This window comes from Galeopterus variegatus, unplaced genomic scaffold (assembly GCF_000696425.1).
Source record: "Galeopterus variegatus unplaced genomic scaffold, G_variegatus-3.0.2 Scaffold4865, whole genome shotgun sequence".
NCBI classification, from domain to species: Eukaryota; Metazoa; Chordata; class Mammalia; order Dermoptera; family Cynocephalidae; genus Galeopterus; species Galeopterus variegatus.
The window spans coordinates 150319-167067 of NW_007730976.1; the positions used below are offsets into that span (position 1 = coordinate 150319).

The 16749-nt window shown below is 41.4% G+C and overlaps 1 protein-coding gene across 1 annotated transcript in view; it reads left to right on the plus strand.

Annotated features, from left to right (window-relative positions):
* Positions 1-11255, plus strand: part of WDYHV1 (WDYHV motif containing 1) — a 57805-nt gene extending 46550 nt beyond the window's left edge. Inside the window, exon 7 of the mRNA XM_008588500.1 lies at positions 11106-11255. Coding sequence (XP_008586722.1) covers positions 11106-11185 — 80 coding nt within the window. The 3' untranslated portion in view covers positions 11186-11255. The remainder of the gene's footprint in view (positions 1-11105) is intronic.
* Positions 11256-16749: the final 5494 nt, after the last annotated feature.

The window sequence follows — 16749 nt, forward strand, 5'->3', positions numbered from 1 at the left end:
CCCCGACTTCCCCCACCTCCCTGGGAACTGCCAGCTCTGGCTGAGAAGGAGAGAAATCCTTTGAATGAAAACTGAATTGTTGATTAATATAATGAACTGACCATTGAATTACTCTATTAAGACCATGTTTGTGACTTGACGTGACCATCAGACTACCATTATCTGACAGTGTCCAGAACAGGTAGGTGCCTGCAATCATTTTCACCTGGAGTCAAGGACAAGCTTCATTCCTTCCAATGGTTCCCTTTCCCTTCCCCCAAAAATGTAGAATATATTTTAAAGGGATGGTGGGAGAAAAACAAAGTTGTATTTTGATTATGTCAACACATCAGTTACATAAATAATTTGCAAATAAATATCTTCTATTACATAAGTCTTTTTAATATAGTATAATTTCCTTAGGGCAAGTTCCTGGGAATGAGATTAATAGGTCAAAGGGCATGGACATTTTTATGGTTCTCGAAACATTGTGAAATTGCTTTTCTAAATGTTTGTGCCAATTTACATTCCCATGGTATTGTACGAATGTTTGATCACATATTCAATGGCACAACGTAGTATTTTTAAGATTTTTAATGTAATGAGGCTTAAATGATATTTTGATGTTTGGAATAATTTCTAAAGTGTTTTCATAATACAATTTTTGTATTTGGTATTTTGTCAGTCTCTTTAAACTTGGCATTAATATCTCGAGTATAGGATGTTGCTGAGAATCTGATTTTGTAAAGTAGTTACTGGCCATTCATATCCAATTTCCAGAGGGCTCCTGGAACAGTTAGAAGCAGACCAAATCCTATAGGATTTGTGTGCAAGGAAGAAAGGGAGAGGCAAGGGCCAGAGGCACAGTGAAAGTAAGAGACAGGTTCAAGGGCTGTGGGAGGAAAACAAATGAAGCAGGAGCCAGGAGCAAGGACATGGCCGTGATGTCAGGAGGTGAGGGGGGAAATCTCAGAACACAAAGACTCTGTCATGGGCCCAAGGAAGGCAGTAGGGTAGGAAGTATGCTTCCCCCCACCCCCAACGTCAATGAATTACAACATTTATTTATTTATTTGTGGTTTAAAAAACCTTATAAAATGTATCATCTTAACCATTTTTCAGTGTACGGTTCAGTAGTGTTAAGTATATTCACATTGTTGTGCCACAGATCTGCAAAACCTTTTCATCTTACAAAACTGAAACTCTGTACCCATCTCCCATTTTCCTCCCCCCAGAAACAGAAACTAGAATGGTGGCTACCCCAGACCCTAGTAGCCACCATTCTAGTTTCTGTTTCTATGAATTTGATTACTTCAGATACCTCATGTAAGTGGAATCCTACAGTACTTGCCTTTTTGTGACTGGATGATTTCACTTAGCTTAATGTCCTCCAGGTTCATCTATATTGTAGCATTTGACAGGACTTCCTTCTTTTTTTTTTTTTTAAGGCTGAATAATATTCCCGGGTATGCATCTACCACATTTCCTTTATTCACGCTGTTGTGAGTAATGCTGCAAGGTGCATGGGTGTACAAATATCCCTTTAGGATCCTGCTTTCAATTCTTTTGGATATATACCAAGATGTAGGATTGCTGGATCATATGGTAATTCTATTTTTAACTTTTTGAGGAAACTTCATCCTGTTTTCCATGGGCTGCACCGTTTTATGTTCCCACCAAGAGTACACAAGGGTTCCAATTTCTCCACGTCTTTACCAGCACTTATTTTCTTTTTCTTTCTTTGTCTTTCTTTTCTTTTCTTTGATAGTGGCCATCCCAATGGGTGTGAGGTGCTGTCTCATTGTGGTTTTGATCCGTATTTCTCCAATGCGTAGTGATGTTGAGCATCTTTTCATGTGCTTGTTGGCTGCTTGTATGTTGTATTTGGAGAAATGTTTGTTCAAGTCGTTTTTAAATTGGGCTATGTGATTTTTTTTTTTTTTAAAGATGACCGGTAAGGGGATCTTAACCCTTGACTTGGTGTTGTCAGCACCACGCTCACCCAGTGAGCAAATTGGCCATCCCTATATGGGATCCGAACCCGTGGCCTTGGTGTTATCAGCACCGCACTCTCCCGAGTGAGCCACAGGCTGGCCCCTGTGTGATTTTTTTGATGTTTAGTTGTAAGAGTTCTTTATATATCTGGATATTAGCCTCTTATCAGATTACAATATGAAAATATTCTTTCCCATTCTGTACGTTGACTTTTCACTCTGTTGACTTTGCCCTTTGGTGCACAGAAATTTTTTAACTTTGATATATTCCCATTTGTCTACTTTTCTTTTTTTGCCTGTGCTTTTGGTGTCTTATCCAAGAAATCATTGTGGGAAATATGCTTTTTTTTTTTTTTTCCTTTTTTTTGTCTTTTTTACTGACCGGTAATGGGATCGCAACCCTAGGTGTTGCGCCCGCACCGCACTCAGCCAGTGAGCGGGAACCGGTCTCCACATGGGATCCGAACTCTCGGTGGGAGCGCTGCCGCGTTCCCAAGCGGCGCACTCTCCAGTGCGCCACCGGGTTGGCCCGGAAATATGCTTTTAATGAACTTTAACTTCTTGGAGGAATGATCCTTGGTTAAGCTTAAAGACAAGGGACCAGGCTAAACTATTCATTCTGTAAAATAGCACTACTAATTTTCCATACACCATGAAACCAGAGATCCCAATAATTATGTGAACTTATACTTTTTTGTCTGTTTTCTCCATTCTAGTGTTATTTTTTTAATCGAGAGAAGAATAATAAAGTCACAGAATTTTTATTATAAGGCAGCTTGGGAGCATATAATGACCTTTTGAGTGAGGTGCAGAGGTCAAAATAAAAACACAAAAATGTGAATAAAATTTGAGACTATTGGTTGGGGGCCTAGTAAAACCTTTTCTCAAGATGCTGTCAATGCAAAGGGGCAGCAATTGGTTGATAAACTAATTAACTCACCAAGCAAGTAATTATCAAGTGTCTACTCTGTTCTGGGTACTAACCAGCTAAGGGAATACAGGTGTGTATAAGAGACAAGTCTCTGCTGTACGTATTTTGGTGCAGAATCTCATCTTCTGTTAGTAGCATCAACAAAAATGTGTTGCATGTCCTTAAGATTGGAGAGGCACGTTAAGGGTTGAACGTGTCCCCTGAAATTCAAATGTTGAAGCCCTAAGTCACAATGTGATGGTATTTGGAGGTGGAGCCGTTGGGAGGTAATTAGGTATAGATGAGGTCAGAAGGGTGTGGTCCCCATGACATGATTAGTGGTCTTAGAAGACACAAGAACTTGTTCTTTCTCTGTCATCTGACAATACAGCAAGAAGGTGGCTATTTGCAAGCCAGGAAGAGAACCCTCACCAGAAACCAAGCTCTGCTGGACCTTGACCTTGGACTTTTTGATCTTCTGAACTGTGAGAATAAATTTCTGTTGTTTAAGCTGTTGTCCTGTCTATGGTATTTTGCTATGGCAGCCTGAACAGACTAATGCAAGGCATAAAGGACTATGAGACTCTGTCCACACCCATATGGGCCCACGTGAACTTGCTCTTACCATGGCTCCCCGAGCCTCTCTGTGTCCACTGCTCTTTGCTAAGGGTTAATACCTGATGAGATTGACACATTTCATAGCTGGGGAATAAAAGGCATGAGGCCTTAAAGGCTGAGGGCTATGGCCAGATATCTGAGTCAGTGTCCCATCTGAAGTGACTCTCCTAGGGCTATTCCTCAGTGTCTCCCCAGATGCACCCCACTCTCTGGTTGAAGCCAAAACTTCTATCATTTCAATCACCTAAGTGCTCCATTTAAGAAACAGAAAATAGGGTAAGAAGAGATGTGGAATTGCTTTTGCAAGCCATAAACTAACAAAGGAGACATTCAATAGCACTCTCATTCAGGCTGAAGAGTGGCAATTATGTATGAGTTAATGTACTGCTTTGTTTTGCAGTTATTGGGCAAGGTGTTTCATTTCTTCCTGATGGAGTGGGGATGCATGTGTGAGTTGGAGTCTCTTTTGTATTGACTGTTCTCTCAGCACAACTTCTCTCAGCTCTGCATGATGAAGGGTTTTCATCACGAAGTATTATGAGAGGTATATCAAGTTTATATAAGAAACCCAGTTTGCAGCATTCATTGTTGTAAACACATTATTTATACTTAAGTTAACTATTAACCTGTGTATAGTTCTCACTCTATAAATGTAGGTCCAATATATATATTTTTTAAAATAAGCTTTTTCTTTGGAGTATTTTGGATTTACAGAAAAGTTTCAGTGTTCCCATAGATCCCTCACCCAGTTTTGGTTTCTCCTATGTTAACATCTTATATTGTCACAGTACTTGTGTCAAAACCAAGAAAATAGCATTGATACATTACCATTAACTAAACTCCAGACTTCATTTGAATCTCTCCAGTTTTTCTACTAATGTCCTTTCTTGGTTTCATGATCCAATTTAGGATGTCACATTGCATTTAGTTGTCATGTCTCTTTAGTCTTCTCTGGTCTGAAATGATTTCTCAATTTTTCTTTGTTTTTCCTAACTTTGATAGTTTTGAGGGGAACTGGGCGTGTATTTTGTAGAATGTTGGGTCCAATCGTTTTCAATGAGTTATTTTGTGGTCTTCCTAGAGCCCAGAGTTAAAGCACTCTCCTATGCTTTTACTAAAGGTACTATTATTAAAAGTAGCTTTCTGGATTGAGTGGACCCTAATGGATTCTTGCAGCTCACATACTAATTAGTTACTGTAGTTAAGAATCCAGTTCCCAGAAGGAACAACTGCAGGTGTGAGTCACCCCTACAGAGTCCAGCCTTGGCCAGGTCCTTATCTGTTTGGTTTTGTAACATTGCTACAGTGTGAGTTGGGGTCTTGGTAGGAAATCTAAGGCACACTAAACTGGGATTTTGAGGAGGATTTCATGAAGGTACTATTTACCTAGGTGGGATAATACCTTAGCTTGAGCTGCTATAACAAAAAAATATACGTTGCACATTGTACACAACCATTGATAGTCAACTTTATACCCCACACAAAAAAAAGCATTTATATTTAGAAAGAAAAAGAAAAAGAAAACCATAGACTAGGAGGCTTAAACAACAGAAATCTTTTTCTACAGTTCTGGAGGCTGGGAAGTACAAGATCAAGATGCTGGCAGATTCGGTTCCTGATGAGGGCCCTCTCCAGGCTTGTAGATGTCTGCTTTCTTGCTATGTCCTCATGTGGTAGAGACAGAGGGCTAATCTCTCTTTTTTATAAGTACACTAATTCCATCAGGAACCCCACCCTCAAGGCCTCATCTATACCTAATTACCTCCCAAAACACTTTATTTTCCTGCTGAGGAGAAAGAGGCAGAGAGTGTAATTTGCCCAGGTCACAGATGGAAAGTGGCTGAGCTGAGTGTACATACATGTTCTTAACCATTAGTCAAAATGTCTTTCTTCTGCCTGTCTGCCTGCTCCCTCCCCTGCTGTCATTCCTTTCCTCTCTATTTTCTCACTCAGGGATACCCTTGATATTACTTTACTCTCATTTCAATGGACAAAAATGGCTGGAGTTGTTAGTTGACTGGGGTAAGGAGATGGGAAGGTGAGCAAGGGAAAGTCCCTTGATCCCCTTAACAGTTAGTTTTCTTTTTGTGTAAATGAGGAAAATAAAATCTGTCTCACTTGGCGATTGTGTGTATTAAATAAAATCAATGTGTGAGAAAGTGCTTGGGAAAATCTTCCAAGGCATGCAAATCTGGGGGATTTCTGTAGAAAAAGTTTTGGAAAGTAAGGGGTACATTACTCACCTAGGGTATTAATTAATTTATATTCTTGAATTTCTACATTATTGACATGGCTTGAAGTTTTAGACAAAAGAGCAAGAAACAGAAATAATGTAGCACAGTTATTCAGCATTGCCCATATTTTGAAGTTGCTGTTTGGTCTCTTTCAAGCAGTAAGTAATTCACTTTCAACTTTTCTAGTAGATTACAAAAAAAGTTGACATCATAGCTCTGCCATTACTAGAAGTATCACCTCATTCATGTTACTTAACTTTATGACTTCGGATTGTGAAAGTTAAAGGAAAGAACACAGACAAGATCCTAACATAGCTCCTGGTACATTCCTGGTAGGTAGCCAGGAATGGAAAGTTTTAAAAATCACGTTGTTGGGCCGGCCCATGGCTCACTCGGGAGAGTGTGGTGCTGATAACACCAAGGCCACAGGTTCGGATCCCATATAGGGATGGCCAGTTAGCTCATTGGGTGAGCGTGGTGCTGACAACACCAAGTCAAGGGTTAAGATCCCCTTACCAGTCATCTTTAAAAAAAAAAAAAAATCACCTTGTTATCATTATTACTATCAATATTACTAATATCATTGGTATACACAGGCACTGAGTTAGAAATACTTGGTTTATGAACATAGTTCAAATATTTTTAAAAAAAATTTAAAAATTTTTGAAATAATTTTAGACTTGAAAATTTGCAGAAATAGTACAGAGAATTCCTATACACATACTTCACCCAGCTTCCACTAATGTTAACATCTTACATAACCATAGGAAATTAACATTGATATGTACTATTAAGTAAACTATAGGCCTTACTTGCATTTGCTAGTTTTTCCATTAGTGGCCTTTTTCTGATCCAGGATCCAATCCTGGATTTCACAAGAACTTAATTATGAGAAGGAGATTTACTTAGTATTCTCTTAGTTTTTCCTTGTCCATCATGCTCTTGACATTTTTTTTTTCTTTAATTGACACATAATTGATTGCATATATGTGTGGGGTACAGCGCTGAATATCAATACTTGTGATACTCAAATCAGGATTATTAGTATATTCAACATTGCACAATGTAATCATATTTTGTGTCCCTTTGCCAATTTTTCACAAACCTCCCCTCCCCCTCCCCATTTCCCACCTCTGGTGGCCTTAGTTCTGCTCTCTCCTTTTGAAAGTTCAACAAATTACTGTGATTGTTGTATCTTTCTTTCTTTTTTTATTTTTTAGCTCTGACTTATGTGTGAGGACATGTAGTATTTATCTTTCTGTGCCTGACTTTCTTGTTTCACTTAACATAGTTTTCTCCAGGCTCATCCATGTTGTTGCAAATGGCAGAATTTAGTTCTCTTTTATGGGAGAGTATTATTCCATTGAGTATATATACCACATTTTCCTTATCCAGTTGTCCATCAATGGACATTTAGGTTGGTTCCAACTCTCGGCTATTGTAAACAGAACTGTGATAAACACGGGAGTGCAGCAGTGGGACTTGCTGGATCATATGGCAGTTCTATCTGTAGTTGTATGAAGAACCTCCTTGCTGTTTTCCATAACAGCTGCACTACTTTACAGTCCCACCAACAGTGTCGGAGGGTTCCCCTTTCTCCACATCCTCACTAGCATTTGTTATTCTGTTTTTTTGATAATGGCCAGGATCTTGAGATTTCTGAAGAGAGTTTGTTAGTTACTTTGTAGAATATCCTCCAATTTGGGTTTGTCTGTGTTTTCTCTGGTTGAGATAATACAGTTTTGGTAAGAAAACCTCAGAAGTAATGTTATGTCCTTCTCTATGCAGCATATCAGGAGGTACATATATCTATATATCTTATTACTGGTGATAGTAACTTTGATCTCTTGGTTAAAGTGTGTCTGCCAGGTTTCTCCAATGTGAATTAATATTTTTCCCTTTGTAATTAGCAAATATCTTGGGGAGATGCTTTGAGACTATGTAAATATCCCATTTCTTATAATTTCATCCACTAGTTTTAGCATCTATGGATGATTGTTGCCTGCAACAATTGTTACTGTGGTGTTTGCCACAGTGACAGTGATTTTCTATTTTCTATAACAGTGATTTTCTATTTACTTCATTTTTTTTCTATGTTAGTTGGAATTCTACTGTAAGAAAGAGTTATCCCTTCCCCCCATTTATTTATATGTATCAGTATGGGCTTATGCATATTTATTTTATTTTATGGAGGCATAAGATATAAGAAGAAGAAAAAGTAAATGTCAGGTCCATTTGCATTTTCTGTTGCATGAATTTATTTAGGGCTAAATGTTGGTCTGTTCCATAACCTGAAATATTTCAAGTGAGTGTGACTGCATTCCTTGTTAAGGGAAGCTGCTATAAGCTATGTCTTCAAGTGTCTTTAAAACCTGGAGGTGGGGAGGATTGCATTAACTTTATCAAGGAGCAAATATATTCTTCAGAAAAAGGTATTATCTATTCCTGCCATCAAAATTCAGCTTCACAGGACTTATGGAAAAACTATTTCAAAGTAGTCGTTTTGTGAACAAAGGTAGAAAGCTACATTCTTTCCTCCACCACAGCATTTCATATTTAAACCTTCTATTTTTAACCCGATGGTAGGATTCATGGCTAATGCTGATGAGATCTGTGTCTAGACGGCTGAGAAAAACAGGAAATGAGTTGCGTTGTCGTAGCTTAAGAGTATTTAACCTTTTGTCTTCTAGCTCCAAGCTGTGCTTGTTTTACAAAAACATTCCTTCTCTCCTGAGAATTTTGGGGCATTTAAGGAACTATAATAATCCATGGGATCTTCAGGGAGCAGAGGTAGCTATTTTGGTGAAAAAGGAAATGAGAACATGAGTGTACTGTGCTTGGACTGTAACATAAATGCAGCCATTCAAAGGAACGTTTTTGCTGTCCTCTTCTGAATTCTAAATGTGTGTTTACTGCTGTCTCTGATTGTGTACTAAAGGGCAGGAACTCAGCCTGGGTAACTCTCTCTCTGTTCTTGACACATAGTTTGATTCAGGACATAAAATGACCCTCAGAAAAGCAAGTTAAGAAGAGGCAGCTGACATTTATGGAACACTTTCTATGTACTAAGCACTGAGCAAAACACATTATGTGCATTATCTCATTCACAGCAATGCTAAGGTGTGGTTACTACTGTTACCCCATTACACAGATGAACAAATGGAAGCACAGAGTAGTTACGGAATTTGCAAGAGTACCAGAACTGGCATCTGAATCCAAACCAAAATGATTCTAGAACCCGTGTTCTTAGCTGGTGTGCTAGACCATTATAGGGCTATTGTGAAGATTAAATGAGATGATGCATGTGACAAACTTATCACACACTCCCTGGTTCATAATAAACATTACAATTAGTTCCAGCTATTATTTACGTGTGTAAATAAAATAATGCTGTTCTTCAGTATTAAGTAGATGCTGCTACTCATTCTTCTGATGTAAGATACACAGTGGTGACCACTCTTAAGTATCTATTGAATTGAAATGAATTGAGTACTGGTGGTGAGGATTTGTGCTCAGTGTATTTATTACATGCAGCATTGCAGTGGGGCTGAAGATACAATAATGGTGACAGTGGTCAGGTTAGAGAGTTTGTAAACAAGTATAGGGAACTGGCTCACACTGAGAGAAAGTCTACAATGTTGGCCTTATTAACCATTGCTTCTTAGAATCTAAGAAATGACCTCATAACAATTACTACATTGAGTGCCTGCTTTGTCAGACTCACTCCAAGGCTGTTGGGATACAGTATTAGATAAGACATAATCCTTTTGCTTATGGAACTTATAGTCTAGTAGGAAATTTTTTAAAAATGCTGAAATTTTTACAAATCATGATAAGTGCAACCAAGGAAATAAGCAATGAGTTAAGATACAGAATAATGGAGATGGGACATGGGGAGGAGGGTCCGGATCCTACTTTGCATGGAGCAGTAAAGAAAGGCTTCCTTGAGTAGGTGACATTTAAGAGCTGATGATAACTGAGGCAGGGAGCCAGGGATCGGACCCCCTTCCCACAACCAGGCACACTGTGCCAGCACCTTGAGGCCTGTGCAGGGACCTGAGGCATGGAGCTGGGGACTGGAACCCCCTCCCACAACCAGGCACACTGCCAGTGCCTCGGGGCCTGCCCAGGGACCTGAGGCATTGGGCAGGGGACTGGACACCCCCCTACCACATCCAGGCACACTGCCAGAGCATCAGGGCCCACCTGGGGACCAGATCTCCCCACAACCAGGCATACCACCAGTCCCAAGGAGCATGCTAGAAACATCCGTTCCATGTGGGTGGCCCATCACAGCCACGACAGTAACCATGGCTGCTGCAAAAGTTGGTAGACATCACAACCACCACTCAGATGGTCCGCCAGCCACCAGAGTGCATTGATACAAGGAGAGTCACTAGCAGAGACCAAAGAAGAGGATTCTCTCTCCACAAAGCTCATTCCAGAGTGACAGAAGAAGCATCTGCTCTACAATAACATTGGGGGACCTGAACACACCTCTCAGCATTGGACAGATCATCTAGGCAACAAATCAACAGAGTAACCATTACTCTTTCAGAGGGAGAGAAGAATTCTAGCATTATCAGTGGTGGGAAGGGGGAGAGAGAGTGGGATTGGGAGAGATTGGACAAGGGGCATAAAGAGTAAGTATGATTTGTAAAAATATATATACTAGTAATATTGATTTGATCAACATATGTCCACATTGAATCTCCAAAATATGTATAATCAATAAAAATTAAAAGAAATAAATAAATAGCTGTTGATGAGAACGAGTCTGGAAGAAGGAGCAATACAAACCAAGGCTCTGAGGTGGGAAAGAACCTGAAAGAGGATGCGTGTGGCTGGAGCTCAGCAGGATGACATGAGATGAGATGAGAAAGATAGTCAGTACAGATCATGTAGGGCCTTGCTGGCTCTGGGTAAGAAATTGGGTTTCATTCTAAGTTTAATGGAAACCTCTGAAAGGTCCTAAATAGTTGAGTGCCACAATCTGATTTGCTGCTGTGTGGAGAATGGACTAGAAAGAATGAGAAAGCTGCTGGGGCTTCTTGTGCAGAGAAACAAAGGTGACTTGAACCAAGAAGCAGCTCTGGAGAGAAAGAAGAGGGTAGATTTGGGGACTGACAAGACTTGACCCACAAGGACTGGATGCGGAGGGTGAGGGAAAGGGGAGAAATTAAGGGTGACTTAGATTTCAGTCTGTGGAAATACAGTCTCAGGGGTATTAGTAAACAAATATGTAATATTATTACTGTCATAGTCAGTTTTTGTTAGGTTCTGGTCCAATAATGAATAACCCCAATTCTCTGTGGTTTGCACAGCCGCTGCTTGTTTTCCATTTGTGTTATAAGTATCTGTCCATTGTAGGTCCACTGAGGCTTCTTCAATTGGGATCCAGGCTAAAGAAGGAACCCCTCCCTGGAACATGCCAATCTCGCGGCAGATGAAGAGCTACACTGGAACCGTGCAATACCTCCTAAGACATCTGCTTACATCACATTGGCAGGAGTGAGTCACATGGCTAAGCCTGATGTCAGTGGGGTAAGGCAGTATATTCTTACACACTGAGTGATGATAATTTAGAACAATCACCGAGTGATGATAATTTAGAACAATAATATTATATATCCCAATTTCAAATTATATTACAGGATTTACCACTAGAGCATGGCTTGTTATGTTACAAACTAAGGAAGTAGCACTATATGTCCAGGATTTCTGTGTGCCTTACTTAAGGATCTGAAGATGGTATGCAGAATTGGTGAATAAATATTTTGTGGGTTTTCTCAAATAGGGAAAAATATACAGTTTTTTAAAAAAATTATTTTTTAACATGTCATCTATTTATAAGATGTTAAGATCTAAAATTACAAATGGGTATATGGTGAAAAGTTTCCTCCCTACTTCTGTGTCCCAGTCAACCAGTTACTCTCTGGTATGCAACACAAGGTATGTGGGACCATGGAAGTGGCTGGAAGAGGACACCTTGATGAAGAAGGAGTGGTTTATATTGTCAGGTATTTCCAGGAGGGCAAATTAATGTGAATACTTAGAAAAAAAGCTTCAATCATTAAAGGCCACCAAAAATTCCAGAATAAATTTACACCAAAGGAACTTCATTTCTTTTTTTTTTATTGTATCATAAGACTACTGAGAAAAGAGTGCCCTGAATGAAGTGCATCTTGATTTCAGTGTAGCAACTGGCACAGGCTCTCACAATGATATGGGCATGGAGTCACGTGGCTGCTAAACTCACAGCCAGGTGTTTCCACGGCTCGTGGAGCTACTGCACACCAATGTGCCAGTTCATGGGTTGAGAAACTTGCAGGGGAGTTTGTCCCTTGTCCCCATCCTCTTCACTATATGCTGTTGCCAACTAGAATAAAGACACAGAAAGTGTGCTTTTTCAAATCTAAAGATGAAAGAGAGGTGACAGAGACAAGACCTCCCAGAATCTTGAGAGGCTTGGAGATGTAAACTAGGTTAATATGTGATAGTGATGAAAACATGAAATTCTCCATCTTAGTTAAAAAAAAAAAAAAGGGTCAACAAGGTTAAAAAAAAAAGGTCCCTGGCTTTTTAGTTGATAGGGAGCATAATGTAGGTCAGCAGTAGGTTTTCTCTATAGTTAATTAATCTTAATATATAAATGAAGGACTGGCTGCTTAGCTCAGTTGGTTAGAGCGCGGTGCTGATAACACTGAAGTCCAGGGTTCCATTCCTGTACCAGCCAGCAGCCAAAAAATATAATTATATACAAGAGTACTTCGGAAAGTTTGTGGAAGAATAGAATTGAAAGATAATATGAATCTTTCTGTGAATTTTTGAAGTACCCGTGTACCAGCCAGCAGCCAAAAAATATAATTATATACAAGAGTACTTCGGAAAGTTTGTGGAAAAATAGAATTGAAAGATAATATGAATCTTTCTGTGAATTTTTGAAGTACCCGCTTATTAACATATATGAAGTGTCCAGAAGAGGGGAAGGGGATGACCCATTTCTGGGTCCTGCGTTCGGACATTCTGGAATGCCTTCAGAGGCAGGGAACAGGACAGTGAAAGACTTAGATATAATCTTGGAACTCTCCGAGGAACTGAGTGTGGTTAGTCTGAAGAAGAAAAGCCTTAGGGCAGAGGGCACAGATGCTGTCTTCACACATTTGAAGGGCTGAAGTACGGAAGTGAATTGGATTTATGTTGTGTGGCTCCTGGAGTCAGAAAGGGACCAATGAGTAGATGTCCCAGAGAGGGAGGTTTGTGCACAGCCCAAAGAAGAGTTTCCTTCCAGAGCTGTTAGAGTACTGAGCTCCTTGTGATTGGAAATCAGTGTCACTGGGGTCAAAGCACAGCCCAGGTGACCAACTATTAGAGGTGGAGGAGACGACAGACCTTTCCCTAAGTGGGGAAGGAGCCATTTCCACCATGGCCTGGTCCTGGGTGTATGTATCATGGAAGGTTTGTTCAGCTGGTGCAGTGCTGTCCTCTGACACAGCTCTTATACCCTGTGTCATAATCACACATCCAGTTGTGTCCCCAAGATATCACCTGGGGCTCTTCTTCTCAGAGATCTCATTAGGCCTGACCCGAACCCCCAGCTGTGTGAGAGCCTTGAGACCTCCCATGGTTTCTGGATTCTGGGACTTCCCTTCTCATGCTTCTCTTAGTCTCTGTGCCCCACTCCTCCCTGGTAATCTGGATGGGAAGCCCATGAGAAAAGCCTGTGGTTGTGCAGAGGAGATGGGCAGGATCAGAGGGTTTGTGTGGGGCTGAGGGACAGCTGAGGCTGCAAATGCAGAATAGAGTCCAGTCCTGGATGGTCTCTGGGTCAGAGTCCTGGTAGGAAACAGATGTGTCCATCTGGATAATTTGAGGAGGGTGTAATAAGTGGAGTATTTACCAGGGTGTGGGCAGAGTTAGGGGAGACACCAAAGGAGGGTGTAATGTGTGAAGGCTGTTAATAGCTGGGGCTGTGGTGTGCAGTGTAATGCGCCCCCACAGGACTCCGTGTCCTAAACACCTGCACCTGCGAACATGTTAAATTACAATAAGAAGGGACTCTGCAGATGTGATTAAGGATCTTGAGGTGGGGAGATTATATTGGATTATCCAGGGGGACCCAATCACAAGTCCCTGTAAGAGGAAGGCTGGAAGGTCGGAGACAGAAAAGGGCATGTATCAATAGAGGCAGAGGTCAGAGTGATGTGGGGCCACAAACCAAGCAATGTGGGCAGCTCTAGAAACTGGAAAAGGCAAAAAGTGGATTCTTCCTTAGAGCTTCCAGAGGGAATGGAGCTCTGCTGACCCATTTTAGACTTTTGACCTGTAGAACTGTAAAATAATAAATTTGTGTTGTTTTAAGCCACCTACTTTGTGGTAATTTGTTATAGCTGCAATAGAAACAGGTGTAGGAGTCATTAGTCTTTACAGCCCTTAAACCTAAAGGGGCAGCGAGCAGGGTAGGTATGACCAGAGCCCAGATAAGCTGTCTGGACAGGGCCAACTGACAGCTGCTGGGGCCTGTGGGAGAGGGACGTGGCTACACCGTGGTCTGGTAGGCAGGTGTCAGCAGGAATAAATAATCTGCTCTCACCCCGCTTCACTCTCCACTCTTTCCATCCTCCTTCCAGACCTAACCAGAAGCTACAGGCAGGGGACCCACAGATGCAGTTCTTCTGGGTAGCAGACAGGATGGATTAGGAACGGAGGAAGGAGTGATTTGGGGGTCGATGCTCAGGGACGTCTTTACAGATAGAGGACATTTGAGCTGGGCTTTGTAGGGAGAGCAGGAGTTTACCAGGCAGACAAGACAGGGGAGGACATTCCAGACAGTGAACAGCACATGCGACGGAGGCGTGAAGTAGGCAGCCAGTTCAGGGCACTGAATGTAGTTTGGTGCGGCTGGAGCAGAGGACGCATTTGGCTTTCGATGAGGCTATGGGAGAGGCAGGGGCCTGATTATCACTGGCCCTGCAGCCACATCGGTGAGCTAGGGGGTTAGATCAGAGTTCATGGGAGGCCTTGAAATGATTTTAGAATTTATTACAAAAGTGACTAAAGTAATTCTTGCCAAACTTTCAAATAACATACTTATTTTGCAATTAAAGACTCCCTTTTGCTGATCTCTTTGTGTCCATCCAAATCCACCCCCTACCCCAAATGGTGTAGACATTGTTAACCATCCGGGGGCATCTTTATTGATGTATTACAAATTTTATGATGTAAAATTTCAAACCTACCAAATATAGAGAAAATAGTAAAAAGAATCTTCATTTACCCATCACCCAGATTCAACAATAATTTATTGAATGATTATTATTACTATTTTTTTTTTTTTTAAAGATGACCGGTAAGGGGATCTTAACTCTTGACTTGGTGTTGTCAGCACCACGCTCACCCAGTGAGCTAACCGGCCACCCCTATATGGGATCCGAACCTGTGGTGTTGGTGTTATCAGAACCACACTCACCCGAGTGAGCCACGGGCTGGCCCTATTGAATGATTATGAACAGGGGAATCATTTGATGAGATATGTGTTCTAGAAAGATCTTTAGGGCAGCAAAGTGGGTAAACTGGAGGGGCTCAGCCTAGAGGTGGGGATAAATACCTCTTGCAGGCTTCCAGGCAAATGATGCTGAGAGCTGTGGTCAGGGGACAGGTAGAGTAGGAGGAGAGGAGAGGGATGAGCAGGGGGAGGTTTAAGAGCAGAATTAATGGGCTACATGTTCTCGACCATGAGCCTGTATTTTGTTGAATCTAAGACACAGCCTGAATTAAAAAATACGAAAAATGAAAAGAATGTTCATGTTAGCATTGATGAAATGCAATAAATTAAAAGCTGGGACTGCCAACCCCCCCGTGGAAACACCAGATGCAAGCTCATTAGTGTGTAACAGAGAAGCAAGATTTTGGTATCTGGAATCCTGTTGCATAATATGGATGAATGAACAAGTCTGTAACAGAGAAGCAAGATTTTGGTATCTGGAATCCTGTTGCATAATATGGATGAATGAACACGTCTTTTTTTTTTTTCCTTTTTGTCTTTTTTCGTGACCAGCAATGGGATCGCAACCCTCGGTGTCGTGCCCATACTGCAACCAGCAACGGGATCACAACCCTTGGTGTCGCACCCGCACCGCGCTCAACCAGTGAGCGGACCGGTCTCTATACAGGATCCGAACCCTCGGCAGGAGCGCCGCCGCGCTCCCAAGCGCTGCACTCTACCGAGTGCTCCACCGGGCTGGCCCTGAACACGTCTTTTTTATGCTTCTCGAGTTGAACTCTTGCTGATCGTGATTAAAGCATATGTTTCAGGGGATTTGTATGCTTGGGAACTTCACAGGAGCCTCTCAGTTTGGCAAAAAATATCCAGTTGCAATGATGTCACTTATGAGGTCACGGTCCTGCTTGGGTTGGGGACAGCCCGATTCTGTCTATTTAATAAAAATAGTTGTTTTGAATGGCAGTGCTTTGGGACCTGGCCTGCTGCTGCTTTTTACAGGAGCTTTCCTGGGCTTCCAGAGAGAGAGCTTGGATTCCACAGGCAGATGGAGCTGTTTATCCTTGTTTTTCTCCCCAGCGATGGGCCTGCAAGCTCGCGGTTACAGGGTACTACCATCCCGTGTTGGGAGCTGGGATGGTGGCATAAATACCAACTTGAAATTGGATTGAAACATTCATGTGAATGTTTGTAAAAAGTTCAGAGCCAGACTTCTGTGTTGGAAGTTATTTTAGGACAATATTTTATCAGTTGCTATTTTGGAAAAAGTACTTTTGCCTTTGCATTCCCGGAAGTACCACCCAGTAGAAACAACCACTCCTAACCCCCATACTAAACAGTGAGTGTGGGCTCTGGATTCAGACAGCCGAAATTTGAACCCCAGTTCCACTGTGTGTCCCTGGGCAAGTGGCTTATCCTTCCTGTGCCTCAGTTTCCTCTTCTGTAAAATGACCATCATAAGTAGTACCTATTTAGTAGTAGTATTGGGAAAATCAAGCATTTAACACGCTTAGA